We start from the raw sequence: 18,315 nt of genomic DNA, 5'->3' as shown, positions 1-18,315 counted from the left end.
CGCTCGCCCCGGTCCGGCTCGGAGCCGCTTCCCGGGGGATTTTTCCAGGCGGGGAATAAGCGGGAGCCCTGGGAGAAGGGAGGAAAGTGGGGGGGCACGGGGAGGAGGATGCGGGGGCGGGGGCGGGGGGGGGGTCGTCTGCCGCCGAACCGGAGCGCAGACCCCCCCGGTTCCCCCCCCCACCGTGTTTCCAGCCGTCGCCCCCTCCCTGCCCTGCGGCCCCGGGGACGCTGCGGCTCCGCCACCGGGTGGATTTCGGCGGATCGGGGGGAAGGGGGGGAACCCCCCCCAAACCGACACCTTCCCCCACCCCCAGCATCCCCCCCCAGGGCCCCGCGGCGGGGGGAGCGGAGCGGGGCTCCGCGGGGGCCGCTCACCGCATCACCGGGACAAAGAGCAGGTTTTGGGGGGGGAGGGGGGAGGGGGGCGCGGAGTGTGGGGGGGGGCGTAAGGAGGAAAAAAACCACACAAAAAAGGAAAAGAAAAAAAAATGCGCTAAAGGCTTCACCGGAGGCGGCTGAAGGGGCCCGAGCGTGACTCACCGGCGGCGGAGCAGCCGGTAACGGGACAGAGACGCGGCTCGGCCCGGGGACCCCCGACCCCGAAACACCCCCCCCCCCCCCCCCCCCCCCGCTTCATCCCGTCCCTTTATTTATTTTTCTTGGAAGAGACTGGAATTATTTCCCGAGCGGGTCGGGGTTGAGGGAAACAACCGCTACTGTATCATGACATCCCTGTGAAATGTCTTGTTCCCATCGTGCACTGACCATGAGTGTTGTGTAAAGGATCTACTTGAGTGTGCAAAGCAAAGGAAAGAATCTACATGCTGCTATATGAATACTTTTAGAACAAAAAAGAAACAAAACAAACAAAAAAAAAAACAAAAACAAAAAAGGAAAAAAAAAAAACCACCACGAAAAACAAACTTACTAACCTATGGGGGGGGAGAAGAAAAAAAAAAAAAAAAACCACAAGAAAAAGAAAAAAAAATCCTTTCTTTATTCTTTCATTGTTGCTTTTACAGTGGTATTGCGCATGCAAACAGGAGCATTTTTGTGTCTTTCAAAAAAAAACAAAAAAAGGAGAAAAAACACATTAAAAAAAATAATAATCAAAAGAAAAAAACCTTAACGAGAGATGGCTGTAAAAAAAAAAAAAAAAAAAAAAAATGACACCCATGCACAAAGACCCGACACCACCCCGGTACCGCAGTCTTGAGCTGGTTTTCCCTTATCAGGCCTGGGGACTGCTCAGGTTTTGGGTTTTTATTTTTTGATTGTTTTTTTTCTCCGTGTGCACAGTTCTAGTTTAGTTCCGGGCCATCGGGCGTTAAACTTGCCGACGAGAGGGAGAAATAACGTGCCATTTCTTTTTATTTTATTTTATTTTATTTTATTTTATTTTATTTTATTTTTTAATTTTTCACTTGAAGCTCTTCATCGCTGTACATTGGGACCCTGCTAATGATACATGTGTACGTACGTTTGGTTTTTTTTTTTTTTTTTTTTTAGTGCAATCTCTTCTGTAGATCTTTGTTGACCAAAATTGGTGGGTATTGTTACTTATTAATTTATATTTGTCTCATTTTGTATGTGTGTGTATAGTGTGTTTGTAAGTATGTGTGGTTTATAACCTGACCGACTGTGTCATGGGGCTCAGTGTGCCTGTAATTTAATCCCCTCCCCTTATTTTTATTTATTTTTGTACTGTGCTGATTAAATAAAAATGCACTGACCATCCATTACACGGCAGCGGGTCGTGGCGGAGTCTTTTCTGCGTGGTTCCCCCCCCTCCCCCCCCCCCACCTCGGCACCTGCGACGCGCCGGGGGCGGCGATGCCAAATTGGATTCGCTTTGACGAACGTGGGGTTTAATGCGGGCGCGGGTTTAATCGTGGGTCCCGTTTCCCCCCCTCTTCGCCGGGGGCGAGGAGGAGCATCCAGCGCCCGAGAGGTGGGAAAAAGAAAAAAAAACCCCGGGGTTATTTATCGGGACGCCAAAACTCCGCTCCCCGTCCCTGCCATCGCCTCCCCCCAGCCACCGCGCCGCTCGGAAACCGGGACCGCCATACTGGGATGCAACTAGATTGGCTTTTCTTTTTTTTTTTTTTTAATTTTTTTATTTATTACAGTGAATTATGTAAACAAAAAACCCCAGGTCCGTTATAGCAGGGTTGGGGGTTTTTTTGGTTTGTTTTTTTTTTTTTTTTTTCTGCTCTTTTACATATCGGCAATTAAAAATTAAAATATCAGCAATTTAAAAAAAAAAAAAAAAAAGGTTCATTGCATTATCGCCCCAGGCTGAAAATCGAAATTCAATCTAGAAATAGTTAATTTATGGGAAAAAAACAGGAATATATATTTTATATATTTATATATATATATATATAAAACCAGAGCAGGAACAGATAATATATTTTATAAAGACACATTTCATCACGTACAATATTGCCATCTCGTAGCATTAGAAATTTCCTAAACCTGCGATTTATTGCCGTCCATCATGATTCAATACAACCATTTCGTTGGAGGGATAATGTATAAAAGTGCTGATTAAATCTCCTGCCGCTACCTTGCCTACGGGTTAGTGTTATTGGGGGCTGGGGGGGACACGGCGGGACTGGTAGATATAAAAAGCGAGAAGTGCAAATAGAAAGGCACAGCGAAGGCCGAGGATTCGCCTCCGGGTGCTCCCCCGGGAGCATCGAACCGGAGCTGGGGTGTCCCGTGGCGCCGGCACCGCTCCTGGCTGGGGTGGGATGGGGACAGGGCGGTGGCAGCTCCTCGGGGGTCCCTGGGATGGGGACGGGGCGGTGGCAGCTCCTCGGGGGTCCCTGGGACAGGGACGGGGCGGTGGCGGCTCCTCAGGGGTCCCTGGGATGGGGACGGGGCGATGGCAGCTCCTCAGGGGTCCCGAGTGTCTCGCGGAGGGGCAGGAGCTGTCACCCGGCTGGGACGTCACCCCCCGGGCTCCCGATGGCCCCGGCCGTGGTGGGGGACTTGTGTTTGCAGCACCTGGAAGAGCTTCTTCCCGAGGACTCAGGGCAGACCCGCCGGTGCATCCCGGAACCGTCACCGGGAGTGAGCGCCGGTGGCCGGGATGCGGCGCTGGGATGCTGGTGGGGGGCTGGGGACCACACCAACGGGATGCTCCGGCCTGGGGCCTCCCCGGCAAAGAGCAGGGCATTCCGCTTGTCCCACTTCAGTGCAGAGCCAGAGCCCCCCCCCACGCGCGGTACCCCCCCGCGGGTCTCGGTGGTGGCCGTGGGGCACCAACGCTGCAGTGCCCCATCCCCACGCCCCGTGTCCGTGCCATGGCTTTGGGACGCCTTTCGTCAACAGCTCGTTAGGTGAAGAGCCTCTTCCAGGCTTTCCCGTTCCTAAAATGCTCAATTAAAGATGCGCTCCCTGTTTGCCGGCTGGGAACAGGCGGTTCCCAGGGTGGGGGTCACCCGTGGACCCCCCCCGCCAGCATCCAAGGGGCTGGGAATCCTGACCTGACCAGCAGTGCCAGGACTCGGGACACGTAATCCCAACGTCATGCGGCCGCCGCCGCTCCAAACCCACCGCAGCCGCCCGAGGCACCGTGGAAATGAAACCCCTGCGGGTACGTCCGACCCCCAACGTAAACACCGAGGTGGGGGTTGTCCCAGGCGGGCGCCGGGCAGCGGGGAAAGGTGACGCCGCCAGACGAGCCAAGGTGACGCGCGACAGCCCAACACCCAGCACCCGCCGCCGGGAAGACGCAGGAAAACGCTTCCAAGGGAGCAGCCGGGATGTTGGGTGCCGGGTTGGTGCAGACGGACGTGCCCGGGGTCGGTGTCGAGCGGTGCAAGGTGGGGGAGCCATGGCCTCAGCCCCCCCCCGCCCCGCGCTCCGTGTCCTGCCAGAGTCACCCACCTGCAGCGGGACCTTCGGGGCCCCGTCCCCGAGCCTCAGCGCTGGGACTAACACGCCGCCCCCCCGGATCACCAACGCAATTCAACAAGGCCACTTGGTCCCAATGGGAACCCACCGGATTTTTAGGTCACCGGCGAGGGGAATTAAGGCAAAAGCAATGCAGCATTAAAAAATAAAACCTCTGGAACGTGAATCCCACTCTCCTTCCTGCTGGTGGCCCTGTCTCCAGCCAAGGTGCCTTGATGGGTTCATGGCCTCCGGGCAGGGAAGCAGCAGGTCCGGCGGTGCGGTTCCGCGTACCGTCCCGACTCGGTGCGTGCCGGCAGGGCTGGAAGCCTGTGGAGTGTGTTCCCGGAGCGGGACGCCAGCCCCCCCCCACTTCCAAACCTGGCCGCGGGTCCAGCGGGATTTGGTCTCACAGGCCCAGAGTCCCTGAGCCGGGATCTTTGGTTCCTCCGGCGGAGGCTGCGTAATATTGCGAAAAAATGACACAGAAAAAAAGAAACAGAGAAGGGAACAGCGGAGAGGGTTTCCGAAATCAACGTGGGGAAGGGAGGAAAGGGTGTAAGTACCTATAAATGCTTTTTTTTTTTTGGACTAATTCAGAAGCACTTTCCTGATATTCTGGCCCGTGTTGTCCGATGGAGACAGGCCATTGGCCATTTTAAGCCTTCGTTGCATGCGGTGGTGAAACCCTCTCCTGAATTTGGGTTTGCTAAACCTCTGGCTTTAGAGATCTTTTTAGGCGCATGACCAAAAGTCACAGCTGAGCATCTCTAAATTAATCCCCCTCGGAAAGTCCGAGGCACGGGGAGGGCGATGGAAGCCCCGTCCATCTTTCCTCCGCTCCCTCGCTCTCTCTCTCTCTCCGGGCTCCTTGCGCCGAGCGGAGCGGGATGCTAATTCCCCGGCACGCAGAGGATGAAACCGGAACGATGCTTGGTGAAATCCGGCTGGGATTGGTTAATCTTGGTTTCCACGGAGACGGTGCATTTCCGCCCGTGCAGGCTGCACTGGACCGGGTTGGTGACGCTGACTTGCAGAGCGCGTTTCTCACTGCGAAGGCAAAAAAGGGAAGAGCGGGGTCAGGCAGGAGCCGGGGGGGGCCGCGGCGGCTCGGCCCTCGGCGCAGGGCAGGGAGAGGTGGTTTTGGGTCAGGCCGCATCCCGCAGCGCGCTCAGGCAAACCTCAGTTGGGGGGGCCAGCTTTCGGGCTGGGTCCACCCCACGCCAAGGTCCCCCACGCCGGGAGCGGTGTCCCCAGGGACCGTGGCGTGGGGCTGGGCACCGGGGACGGGGATGTCGTGGCGGGGGGAAAAATCGCTCCACGGGGCTGGCGGGGCTGGGGTCTGCGGCAGCTCGGCCACCCGCTCGCCCCATGACCCCCCCGGCAGCACTGCAAACCATCCCCCAGCTTTTTAACCCTTTAACCCAGCTTTGGTGCTAAAAATGATTCTCCTGAGTGAAATCGGGAGGTTTTGCCACCCAAATTAGTTTGTCCTTGGCCGTTCGGGTCACTGCCAGCGGGGGACATGCGGACAGCGTGGCCACGTGGCTGCCCATCTCTGCTCCGGGGTCAGCGCCGGCTGTCGAGGATGTCCCCCTTGGCTAAAGGCCACAAAAGCCACTATTTTGTATCACAAATAACCTTCCTTGCAGCGTAAGGAGAGGAACGCCCGGCTGCTCCCGTGGGCCGGGGATGAGACGTGGCCGCGCTGATGCACGAGCTCCAGCCACGAGCCCTTTGGACCAGCAAAGAGCCGGCGTCGTGAGCCAGGAGAGAGAATGAGCAGGAGAAACGCCCGCAGCAGAGCCGTCCCCAGCAGCCACCGCCAGCCCGGGGAGGGGGGAAGAGACATCCAGGAGTCCCTGGGTCCCTCATCCCGATCCCCCTCTCTACAACTCCCTGAAAGGAGGGTGTAGCCGGGGGGGGTCGGTCTCTTCTCCCAAGGGACAGGCGATGGGACAAGGGGAAACGGCCTCAGGTTGCGCCAGGGGAGGTTTTAGATGGATATTAGGAGAAATTTCTTCGAGCATTGGAAGAGGCTGCCCAGGGCAGTGGTGGTGTCGCCATCCCTGGAGGTATCTAAAAGCCGGGCAGACGCGGTGCTGAGGGACATGGGGTAGTGGTGGGTTGGGCAGTGTTGGGTTGATGGTGCGACTCCATGATCTGAAAGGTCCCTCCCAACCTCGACGATTCTACGACTCTATGACTTGGCCTTTGGGAAATCCCTCCTGCGACCTCGCCCACACTTGAAATTCCTGAATGGCCGGAATTTCTTACTATCGCACCAAGTGGTTTAAAGGCTGAGTGGCATCGACTCCACCGCCTCCCTCGACGCTCTAAAGACCCCGCGGAGGACGCGCTGGGTTTCTGTCCTGCTGCGTGGAGCTTCCAGAGCCGAGCTCTCGCCTTGCTTCAGTGGCTACGGCACTGTCGCTGACGCGGCCTCAGCCCTCCCCGCCTCGGAGGCTTCGTTTGCCCTTCGTTAAGACCGTTCGTGGCACATCACATCCCACAAAGCCGCATTTTTACGCCGCTTCGAAATAATGGCGATGTTGACGGCTTCCCTAAAACTGAGCGGGGGTGGGGGGGGGGCGGTTGGGGGGAGGGGGGCTGGCAGGGCAGTGGCGCACAAAGCCCTCACGTTGTCCCAGGTATTTAATACTTATTTACTCTCGCCTCAGTGAGCTGAGGCGAAAATCCCTGCTTAGTTTGCTATTTTTACCGTGTCTTAGCAGAAGGAGCCGCGTACGCAGAGGAACCTCTCGGAGATTCCTGCCATCATGTGCCTGGAGAGCAGGTTTAGCATCAAGTGTCTGTAACAAGGACAAGTGCTAACGACTTGCCTTCTCCCCCCCCACCCCGCCCCCCCAAGCCCCCATCAAATTATCGGTAAGAAGATGGAGGGGCTGTCGCTGTTAATTGTCAAATTCGGGTGGCCCTTTTGAGCAGCGCGAAAGAGCCCAGGTCAGGGGAGAGGAACGTCATTAGCCTGGATTTTGACCACACGCAGGAGCCGTGCCCGGAAATCAGCGGGGCGAGGTGGGGGGATTCTGCCCCTCTGCTCCCCTCGGGGGAGACCCCCCTGCAGCGCTGCCTCCAGCTCTGGGGCACCAACAGCAGAAGGACACGGAGCTGTTGGAGCGGGGCCAGAGGAGGCCCCGGAGATGCTGGGAGGGCTGGAGCCCCTCTGCTGTGGGGACAGGCTGAGAGAGCTGGGGGGGTCCAGCCTGGGGAAGAGAAGGCTCCGGGGAGACCTTGGAGCCCCTTCCAGTCCCTAAAGGGGCTCCAGGAAAGCTGGGGAGGGACTCTGGATCAGGGAGGGGAGCCATGGGACGAGGGGGAAGGGTTTTAAACTGGAAGAAGGGAGATTTAGATGAGATGTGAGGAAGAAACTTTTCATTCTGAGGGCGGTGAGCCCCTGGCCCAGGTTGCCCAGAGAAGCTGTGGCTGCCCCATCCCTGGAGGGGTTCAAGGCCAGGTTGGACGGGGCTTGGAGCAACCTGGGCTGGTGGGAGGTGTCCCTGCCCAGGGCAGGGGGGTGGAACTACCTGGTCTTTAAGGTCCCTTCCCACCCAAACCATTCCATGACTCTATGTTGCTTTTCTTCACGTGAGAACAGGTTTTGGCCTCAAACCCTTTGGCTGGGGGAGCGGGACGGCTCCTGAATGGCATCCAAAGAACAACCCCCTTGGCAAGTCCACACAGGGATTGCAAACCCCATCCTTGATCTTCCCCCCTAGGCAACGCAACACTGGACCCTGCCACCAGCCCCACAAACAGCTCGATGTGCTGCGACCTTGATTTTCTTGGACGCTCCTCCTGTGCTTGGTCAATGGCCAACAAGGCAGAGGCTGGAGGAGATGTCGGTTTGGTTTCCAGTCCATCAGTCACACCAGCATCGCTCCTGTTGATGCAGCCACAAGAAGGGGAGACGGCAGCAGCTGGCTGCCCGGGAGGAAGATGGTTTATTTATTGACCGAAAGGGAGAAAACATCTGCCTGCCTCAGCCAATAAACCGGACTAAAAGACCTTCCAAATCACACTGCTACAACGAGATTTTACCAAGCAGCACAGCTGGGGAGAGGCTTCCCCAAGTTCCTGCAGAATTTAGATCCCAAGGGAAGCATTGGGGATGGAGACAGTCCAGCGCAATCCTAGAAGTCCCACAAAGTCTGTCATAGACAAGGGCAACGCATGGCGAAAACACCCTTTGGAGCTCATTGGTGCTCTGCAAGACCTCGAGCAAGACACCGATGGCAGCAAAGGCAGAGACAAGTCCCGCTTCCACTCAAACTTGGGCTAAAAACTGAGATTTTACTGCATAATCCTGTCCCAACACGGTACTTTGCTCTTCCACCTCCATCTCGCTAAGACGATTCAGTGAGGAAAGGTCATCAAGGCGAAATTCAGGTGGAAGAAAGTTTGCTCTATTAAATTTCAAGCTTGGAAACACACATCTCTTCACCATCCGTGCTTTATTCCTTGAGTATTTCAATGGTTGCTGCTGTTTAAGGACCATTTATGAATTTACTAATTACTTCTGAATAATCTTCTGGCCTTCTGCCAATTTAAAGGACCAACTGGGTTTCATATTAGAGGTGGAAGATCTTGCCATTTGAAGACTTAAGGGCAGAACTGAATGTATTTATGATGATTCTGCGTCTCAAGACACAGCCGCCGTGCAGAGAGCTAAGTGACACCGAAAACCACGTCAGAATTAAAGAGCTAAACCCAAATTCTCTGGCTTTCAAGATCTGTCTTTTAACCGCAGCTGAGCACCCCGCCACGGCAGCCCAAATGCCCGTCTCTTCTTTCGCCCTGGGGATCTACTCGATTCAAGGGTCCTGCGTTGGTCCAGACCCCGTTTCTTATCGAGCGCAACGTCCAAGCGCCCCCCTCCGCTCAACAGGCAAGGGCTGCACGTTACGTCCTCAAAAGACAGTTGGGAAGTTTTTGCTGCCTGGAGAAGCCCCCCCTCGCCCTTGTCCCTTTGCGTTCATCCCCCTCGTTCTTGCCGCATCCCGGCAGCCGGCGGAGGCGAGAGAGCCCGGCAGATCCAGGACAACCGAGAGCCCCCGGAGCTGGCGCCGGATTGACCCTTGCTACAGGCTGCGTGGGAGAGATTGTTCCAGACATCAGCCTCTATTTTAGTAAACCCTTAACAGGCTTCCGAGACGCTTCTGCCGTCTGTCTCGTACAGACCGGCGTTTAGGAGACCGTCTACAAGGTCTCGGTGCTGGTGGCTCTGTGGGTGCCCAGCCCAGCTCTGCCCCACCGGGACCAGCCCCGTCCGACGGCTCTTCACCCAGCCCCGACGTAACCCGCACACCCACGGAACTCAATGAGGACAAAACGACGGGTGCTGCTGCCGGGCACCTTCTGGGAAATGAAATGACTTGTTTGTAACGATGGTTCCATTAGAAGAGACAGCGAGACGCAAGAAGAAAAGGCCAGCCGCCGGCAGCCAGGCGTGCAACCGCTCGCGAAAGGGACGGCAAAATCAAAGAGCTTTCGTGGGGAAGTCAGGATCGACCCCAGCGCTGCTCTAGAACTGCCCGGGAACCACATCGTAATTTCTGTATATAATAAACCACATGATAATTTCTCTATATAATAAACCGCATGACAATTTCTCTATATAATAAACCACATGGTAACCTCTGTATATAATAAACTACATGATAATCCCCGCATATAATAAACCACATGATAATCCCCGCATATAATAAACCACATGATAATCTCTGTATAGAATAAACCCCACGACAATTATTTCTGTGCACAATAAACACCAAGAGGTTTTTGGTGTTTCCTGAAAACACAGATCTTTTTATAGAACCGCAAACAATGGTTTGGGGTGGAAACAGCCTCTCCCGACGTCCTGGCAGTACAAGCCATGGCCGCCGACCTCAGGTGGTCGCGTGGGCCGGGGTTTCTCTTTGCTCTGTGGGTTTCGTGGCTCAGGGAGCTCTGCAGGACTGGGTGACTTCTCCTCTTTCCTCCACCTCCTGCTCAGATGGATGCTCGGGGTCAGACGGACCCCTGCTCCAGCCGAGCGTGGCAAACCGCCTCCCTCGGCTCACTGCGCCCGTCCAGGGACTCGCGCTCCTTAGAGGAGTTAATGGCAAATAGTCGAGGGGACGGCTCGGGGTGCGAGCAGGCGAAGGACCACGGGCATCGGCAGCAACAGCGGCTGCGTGACGGGAGACCCGCATCCCAGAGCGAGAGCATCCTTAGAGGTACAGCCCGAGCCCATCGGACACCTGGGTAAAGGCTGGCAAAAGGGAAACCAGCAGAGAGGAGATGGCTCCAGGTGGAAGCAGACTGGTGGCCCATGAAATATTAGAGTTTTGACTGAGCATTTAGTCGAGGACCTCGGGGAAAACACAAGCCAAGTAGCGCATAAACGGCCCCAGACATCTGTCAGTGCTGCCGATAATACAAAAGCAGCTCCGGCGCCAGTAAGCGGTGGGAAGCAAAACGGCGAAGAGAAAGAGGGGAGGAAGATCAGAGGGAGTTTCTGCGAAGGCAGCGGTTAAGACTAGAAAGTTAAATAAATGCATCGGTAAGTACATGTCAGACCCACGAGATGCTGAAGAGCAAACGCAGAGGACCTGGGATGTCTCGCGAGGAGCTGTAATAGGCGTGAAAATACAGCAAAGCCCTCGTTAGTGAGACGTTCTTCGTTTGTGGCTGTGAGCTCCGTCGAGAGGCACGACGGGCTGCAGGGAGCCGGGCTCACGCCGTGCCCAGGGACGGCGGTACCCGGCCACGGTCCGGGGATGCTCCGAGACGCAGCCCCATCGCTCCCGGGACTGGGAGGGAGCGGGAGGCTCTGTAAATGAGGTGCTGCTGCCTACGGACAAAGCCAGCGGCAGCGCCGAGCCAGAAATTAGTTCTTTTTAGGAAGGAAAATTTGGGTAGAAGATGGCAAACCCTGATTTTTCATGACAACAAACCAGAGGGCTTTAAGACGAGGCCAAGCACGTAACGCAGCGTGAAACGAGGGCTCGGCGGTAATACACCAAATGGGTTGTATTCCGGGGAGCATTTTTTTTTAAACGATCAAATCGTTCTAAAGTTTAGATCAAGGGCTCTTGCGGAAAGGCAGGTATCACCGTGGCCCACTCGGTTAAGGCTTCGAGGGAGAGCGCAGCTGCAAACAAGCTGTTGGGAAGCGTGAGGAGCAGGCTGGAGAACACTGAGGAATCCTAACACCTCCTGTAAGGCAGCGGCGTGGTCCAGCTGCAGGCTTCCAGGGGCTCAGCGATGAAAAAGAAAAACAAAAAAAAACAAAACAAAAAGGCTGGCGGATGAAGGGAGGCTATAAAAAAGAAACCAGAAAAGCGGTAGCTATGTTCTACATGAGGGAAAGGAGCGGAGAGAGAAACTAGAGAGGTCTGAAAGAAAAAAAAAGGCAGCTTTCAAGGTTGTGCTTCCTAACAACTGCCAGAGAGACGAACAACAATATTGGGAATTTCAGGGCGGGCGAGAATGGCTTCCCAGGCCCCGGGTGACCTCCCCACTGTGGCTCACTCCAGGCTGTGGCGCTCACTGCTACTGGGGGGTGGGAGGGGGGACAGAGGTGACAAAAACCGAGCAGGGTCTAAAATGACACGGGCTATACCATAGGTGATAAACATTGACGTATCTGAGTTACAACAGGTGTCATTTTTGGAAAAGATAAGTGATTTCTGCATGAGGGGCTGAGGGCCGTGCCGGCCTGCGGATCTGGCAGGGAAGGGCTGGGGGAGATCTATCTCCTCCGACCACTCCCGGTTCTCTGCCACTTGCAGGACAATGATACCGGGGACAGCTGGGCTCGAAGGAAAAGTTACGGTTCTCAGCGTGAAAACTAACCCCACAATAGCTCAACCGTGAGATGAAAACAGGACCGTCCAGGTTCTCAACGTGTACAAGCGCGAAACCTCGTGTGCGTTTTCCACCACCCCGGCTGTACCCTCTCGCTCCTGTGCTCGAACGGAAGCACTTGGGGAGCCGGGGAAGCGCCGTCCCTGGGGAGCCATGGCACGAAGGGCACCATACGCCGATCATCCTGGGCGGATATTTCATCCCAGGGAGAGCCGTCCCCTGCAAGCACTCCGAGCTCCGGCACGCTTCGTCTTCCCTGCTCTCCCGCTGCCTCTCGGGGGGGCAGTAACATCTGAAGTGTGCACGGCTTCAAAGCGCCGGCTCCCGCTTCCAGAAGAGATTTACGCGCTTGGAGCATAAATTTCCCTAAGTAAGACTCGGGTGATTTTTGACAGCATCACGCCGGTGACTCCTTGGCACACTCCATCCTTCTTTGCTCTGCTGTCGGAAGGAGAAAACACCTTTTCCCATCCAGCTCTTATTAAAACGCCCTGGCTCGCGTAGCTGCTGCGATGATTTACTACCCTGTGTACCCGAGAAAATAATTTAATGTCCTCTTTGCCTCCTCGCGGCAGCTGCTGGACTGTATTAGCGGCGCCAGAGGAGATCCCCCTCCATCAGCGGCCCCTTTTTAGTGCAGCCCGGGAGCTGCAGCTGGCAGCGCTCTTCATCCCACGGGTCTGGTTACCAACACCGAGAAGCTCGGGGTGAAGAGATTAACCCGGACCCATTTTCGGGTGCAGATCATTCCTCTCCGCTCATAACTCAGGAGCAGCCGGCTCAGCGGGGACGAACGGGGGCGGGAGGCAGCGTGTCGCTCATTCAGCATCCGCTGCGTTTACTCACACGTGCACCAAAGGGCCGCGATAACACCCTAAACCACACCGGGTTTTCAAAATCCGCCTTGTGAAACCCTCTCTGAGGTCTCGCACGGCGAAAGCCCGAGACAAACAGGATGTTTTCTCCAACCCTTACTTGCTCTTCAGAGACGTGGGGTTGTTTGCGTTGCGGAGCGCTTCTCTATCAGGTGGTCTCGGCAGAGATCAGACACTAAGAGGGATCAAAGCCATGGAGAAGAGAGACCACAAAGAAGTCAGGCACGAAGAAAGGAGAGCTCAAGTCAGGATCAAAAGGCAAATTTCCATAGTGGAAGGTCAGGACAAGTCCTCCAGGCGTTTTAATGCCAAGAAAGTTCAGCTGAGTTAAACGTGGCTCTGGCAGGTCCGTTCTCACTGTGTGGTTTTTCAAAATTATCTGCAGTCAAGTGACACTTGGTAGCGTGAATTCTTCTTTGGCCTTCAAAACCAGCAAATGTTTGCAGCTTATTTCTGACACCGTGTCGTACCTTGTGGCCTACGCTCAGGCAAATCACCGCAGAAGCTGGAAGAGACGGTTCTTCAAAAGCAATTTTTCAATCTGCCAGAGAAGGACCGGGCTACAAGCTGCAAACCCACGTCGTTCCACGGAAAACTCAACCACTCAAAAAGTGGCTTTCAATCTTTCCTGGCTCCGACTTGCCCACGCGTCATTTTTTCTCTGCCGACATCTATTTACCAGCGCAAACCACAGAGCCGCTCGCCTTCGCTTTTGGGAGCCGCGCAGCACCACGTGTTACACCACCGCGCTAGCGGGCTGCGTCAGCAGCTCTATTTTTGCCCTTTTAATGAGAAACAAGACTCGTTAATATCCATATATCCCCAGTGAAAAGCCTTACACGTGTCCAATATCACATACAGCAAGGCGAAAGCAAAGTCAACCATTAACACTGGGGTCCGCTGGCGTCCTGACGCTTCCATTTATTCACGCCTGAACCATAAAAGCCACTTTCCCGAGGAGACGGCAGCTGCCACCACCCTGATGTGCTTTTTCCATGACGCGTCCGCGGTAGATCCAGGTATATTCCTTCCCCTCCAGCTGAGGCGTCAGCCTCGCCCGTTCAAACGCTTGGCTGGCTCATTCTTAAAACACATTTATTCCGGCTTGAACCCAAGGTCAGGCGGCCCCGGAGCAGCGCCGGCGAGCTTGCGCTTCGTTCTTCATTTTATTTAGTAACTGGGGCATTTGTGCATCCGTCCTCGCGAGCCGGGGAGCGCTTGCCGGCGAGGCAGCGAGCTGTGAAATATTTCCGTCTCTTCCAGCCAAACCGTTCGGTTCCCGCACTCCCCGGGCGAAGGAGGATCCCTGGGGTAGGGGGGTCGGGGCAGGGGCTGCTCCTCCCCTCCCCTCCCCTCCCCGGGGCTCTTCGCCTTCGCGGGGAAGGTGGGGGCTAACAGCCGGATTTCAATAAAATACCGAAGCAGCTAAAAAGCAGGTTAATGGGGGTCAGGTCCCAGCCAAGCTCTTATTTTACGGTGGGAAAGCTCCCCAAAAAAGTGGGTTTGAGACATCGCTTTGACGATACCCTCACAGCCCCTTTCCTCCATCCCTGGGCAATTCGATCGAATCAAAAAGTGAATGCAATTATCCCGTATCCCATGAAATTCAAGAAAAGGATCAAAAATTAACAGAGGCTTCACCCTCCAGCTGCACCAGGGCAAACGCTCGCCCCCAGCCCTAAACACATCTCCAAGTTGAAGGTGCTGGGCTTTGGGGTGGGGGACAAGCACTTTGGGCACCTCAACTCAGCTATAAATCATACCCCCACCTCGTTACCACACTTGGGCTCTTAATTTATCCCCTCCCTGCCCGCCCCAGCACAAGGCTTGGGCAGCAGCGTCCCCCTGCCCGCAGGAGCCATCGGGCTCCGGTACCCGCTGCTGACGCTCCCCGAGTTCTGCTCCTCTCGAAGCCGAGAATTCATCCCCGCGCTTCGAAAGGGGGAAGCCTCCGTCTTTTTTCCTCCCCTGTGCCATCAGCGTTCGACGCCTGACGCAATTCATCCCTCGCAAAGCCCTCGCTAAAGCCGGTCGACGGGTTTTGCAGATGAAAAACGCGCGTTCACTTAAATAGGGTATTTCCCGGGAAATCTCACCAACAAAGCAGCTTTTACATAAAAAAAAAAAAAAAAGCACAGAGAGCGAGTTCAATAATTTATTTCCTCCAGCAGGCAAAACCGAAAGATACCCAGGCAGCTCCCAGCCACCACGGCAGTGCCACGACAGCACCCACCTACCAGGGCCCTGCCGAATAGGCGGGTTATTGATGCAAACCCCGAATTTTGATGCAAACCCCGAATTTTGATGCAAACCGCTCTAAACTCCACATACAGCCCCTTTTCCCTTCCCTGGCCCCCGGGCGCAGTTTGATACCGTAGGAATTAAATCCGTTCCAAAACTCAGTGTATTTTGCGTTCTCTCCGCAGCTAAAATCCGAAGTTTTGCATCCGATTTTCAGCCCGGTGAAGATTTACAGACCGGCGATAAGCAACCGCCTGGAGGGAAGAAGGATGGGGAGGGTGGGCAGGAGGCAGGGAGGGGGTCTGTGGTCCCTGCTGCGGGGGGAGCGGGTGGCAGGAGGGAGGGCACCCGCGTCCCTTCCGTCCCCTCAACCAACCCCTCCGCAGGGTCCGGCAGGAACGGGGAGGGGGGGTGGGGAAGAGGAGCGTCACCCGGGGTAACCTGCCCGGAGCGGAAACCAGTTTTGGCACGGAATTACGAAACGAACACGCTCGTTAGGTAAGAAACGACGTCTACGACCATGTAACATCCTCACCCTGCCTACCCGCAGGGCTCCGGCGCGCTTTGCGGCTCGGTTTGCATCCTACTTGGTTTTGGATAAACAGAGAAATTTAGTTTCTGAGGCCGAGGGGCGCGCAGGTTACAGTCAGGCAACGGGGGCCGCTTGCTCAAACTGACCCCGACCTCACCACCACCAGCCTTCCCCGGGGGCAGCACCAATCTATAAATTACAGCTTCTCCCAAAGTCCCCAATTAGTCGTATTTTCTCAGCTATTCTGAGCCCTGGCAAAGCTTTTGAGAGTCCGCTCTCAGCCGGCCCGCTGCTTTAGCAGGAGCAAACGCGGCCGCAAGGCGCTGGAGCGTTACATATTTTATAAAAACCACTACGCCAAAAATATGATTCCAAGTCCTTGGCTGGAGACAGGGTAAAAGCGGAACATCGGCTCATTCACGGGGTTATGCCAAGAATCCCGCATTAGAAATGCACCAGCACATAAATAAAATAAGACCACTTAGGAAGATGAGCGCAGACTCGCTTCCCGTTTAGGACATCACGGACCTCCATTCCCGGGCAGGCTGGGAAGCAGGAAAAATTACATTTTCTTTTCGGCTCCGGTCCTTGCCGTCACCCAGCCACTGGGCTGAATTCACCGGAGCCGCGTTCGCTGGGGCGTACGCAGCCCCACGTTTGCGATGTCCCTCCTGAAAGGACGCTCTTGGCCTGGACGGCAGATGCCAATAAAATTCCGCTGTCTGAATTTTCGAAGTTTAAGGAAGGAAGAAATTAGGGGGAAAAAAAGAAAAAAAGACTTCAAAGGGAATCTAACACGTTTCGGTCAGCTGGGATGTATTTAGAACGCGAGGTACAGGGAGCTGATGGTGAGGACATCAAGTGTGGGATTATCCAACTGTTTACCGCTCAAATTTACAAGGGGACAACAATTTTCTGGTATCAAACAGCAGCCGAAACACCTGAGGGGTGCATTAGGATGGAAAACGATGCCACAGCGAAGGGCCGCTGCTGCCCTGGTGTTTCCCTTCGACACAGATATAACCCGTAGCCATCCCGATGGATGGGCAACTCTACCTTCCCCAACGGTAGGTGCAGGGCTGTGGATTAAACGGGCAGTTTTAGATATTTGCACAGGGATTTTTAGATATTTATACAGAGGTTTTTAGCTATTTATACGGATATTTAGATGTTTTTCAAGTCTGGCAGAGGTCCGAAGTCCTTCAACAAAGCTGTCTCACAAAAATGCGGGAAGCTGCCACCGAGCTTCATAGAGATCCCCTAAAATTATTATTAAAAAGATCCAAAGTGTGCACGCTTTTAAGGCTCTCTCCTCCTTTTCTTTTTGACTTATCATTCTTTAGGATCGACCTGTACGAGTGAAACTGCCAGTTTGGGCCATTTGCTACGGCGAAGCCACAAGCTGGGCTTCTGCCGGCACCGACGGCCGCGGGAAATGAGCCATGATGCCGATGGCGCGAGGGCTCTCCCCATGTGCCGGGAAGGGAGGTGGCATCATCGCGTCCCACCCCCGGCTCCCAAAGCTTGGGTTCAGTAACGTCCGTGCCGAGGAGCCGGCTGCCCTTGTCCGAAGCCATCCCGCAGCCCGTGGAACGCGGAGCGGCTGCGCAGGCAAATGGCTCAGCTCCCTTCTATTCCGCGCGCATCGCCGCTGAGCTCATTAGAGACGGGAATTTAATGGGAGGGCTCTGACATCCCGGGGAACATCCACCGCCGGGCGCACTCGCTCGGCACGGGATAATTCACCCGGTGCCTTTGAGCGGCGTGTGACAGCCCGTGTGCGCGTGCCGGGGAGGGGGGGTGGGGGTGGGGGTGGGGGGGGGTGGGTGATGGAGAAGGACTGCTTTTAGCGGCAGGGCTCGCGGTCACTATAGCAACCTGGATAGTCATCATCCCATCTGATGCTTCCTTCCTGCCAGCCAACCAGGGGCGATGCCCAGCAACCAGAGATGGGTTCGTTTACTGCCGCCTCCGATTGCCGCGCGGCGCACCCCGGATAACCCCCGGATAAGCTCATTCTGCCTGAATTCCCCGTTCTGAGGGTCGTGGGTTTTTCCCCCCCACCCCCCCGAGTTTACCGGGGATGGTCCTGCTGGGCAGTGCTGCGATGGCAGCAGCGCCGGCGTGGGGGACTTTGGGGCAGGGTGTCACCGTGACCTACTTAGCGCAGGACGAGGTGACATCATGTGAAATGGCCAGCGGCTTCCCGGCCCTCTGGGCCACTCTGTCCAGTGGCGGGGCCGAACTGATCCGAGCCCGACGGCGGCTCGTCACCACGAGGCCCGTTCCTCTGGCCCTCGGAATAACCTTGTTCCGCCAGCACGAGAGACGTCTCCCCTCCTCGGCTCCTCTGACCTGGAACAGCTGCGCTCAATCCTGCCTCTCTATTTCCAGATCTGATCTGAAAACCCAGATTTTTTTTCTCCTTTTCTAATAGAAAAAGAGAGAAATTAGCTAAAGCTTCAGGGGATAGAAAACCGCCGTAAAAAAGAGGTGCTATTGTGCCGTTTTCTCCTGCAGCGTTGCTCCTGGGGAGAAGCGATGCTCCTCTTCACCCTCCCCGTGTGAACCAAGATTTTTATCGCATTGTGCCTGATAAAAGGTCACACTTTCACGGGCAACCAGCGTTTTTCCCGATGATTTAGGCAGGCAGCATCAGGGCTCTCCAGCCCCCAACCACCAGCTCGTTCCTGAAAGCCAAACCGTGAATTTTTCTGGAAGGGGAGCGCAGAGGGGTCGGGGCCGGGGGGGTGGGGGAGTGCTGGGGTTACCGCGGTGTTTTGCCAGCGAGGAAGACGCTGGCTCCTCCTCTCCCGGCATCCACACGGTGACATTTCAGCTGAGGAAGCTGAATCATCCTTCAATTAATGACAGGCTTTTAACCCCATGT

General features: G+C 55.5%; 1 protein-coding gene across 1 annotated transcript in view; it reads right to left on the bottom strand.

Moving 5' to 3' along the window:
• Positions 1-1,364: 1,364 nt before the first annotated feature.
• The window catches only part of MYO1D (myosin ID), a 170,958-nt gene continuing 154,007 nt past the window's right edge, over positions 1,365-18,315 (bottom strand). The window contains exon 22 of the mRNA XM_054224145.1: positions 1,365-4,955. Coding sequence (XP_054080120.1) covers positions 4,799-4,955 — 157 coding nt within the window. The 3' untranslated portion in view covers positions 1,365-4,798. The remainder of the gene's footprint in view (positions 4,956-18,315) is intronic.

The sequence above is a fragment of the Rissa tridactyla genome, chromosome 19, assembly GCF_028500815.1.
Source record: "Rissa tridactyla isolate bRisTri1 chromosome 19, bRisTri1.patW.cur.20221130, whole genome shotgun sequence".
In the NCBI taxonomy this organism is placed as follows: domain Eukaryota; kingdom Metazoa; phylum Chordata; class Aves; order Charadriiformes; family Laridae; genus Rissa; species Rissa tridactyla.
This window is presented reverse-complemented; position numbering and strand designations above follow the sequence as displayed.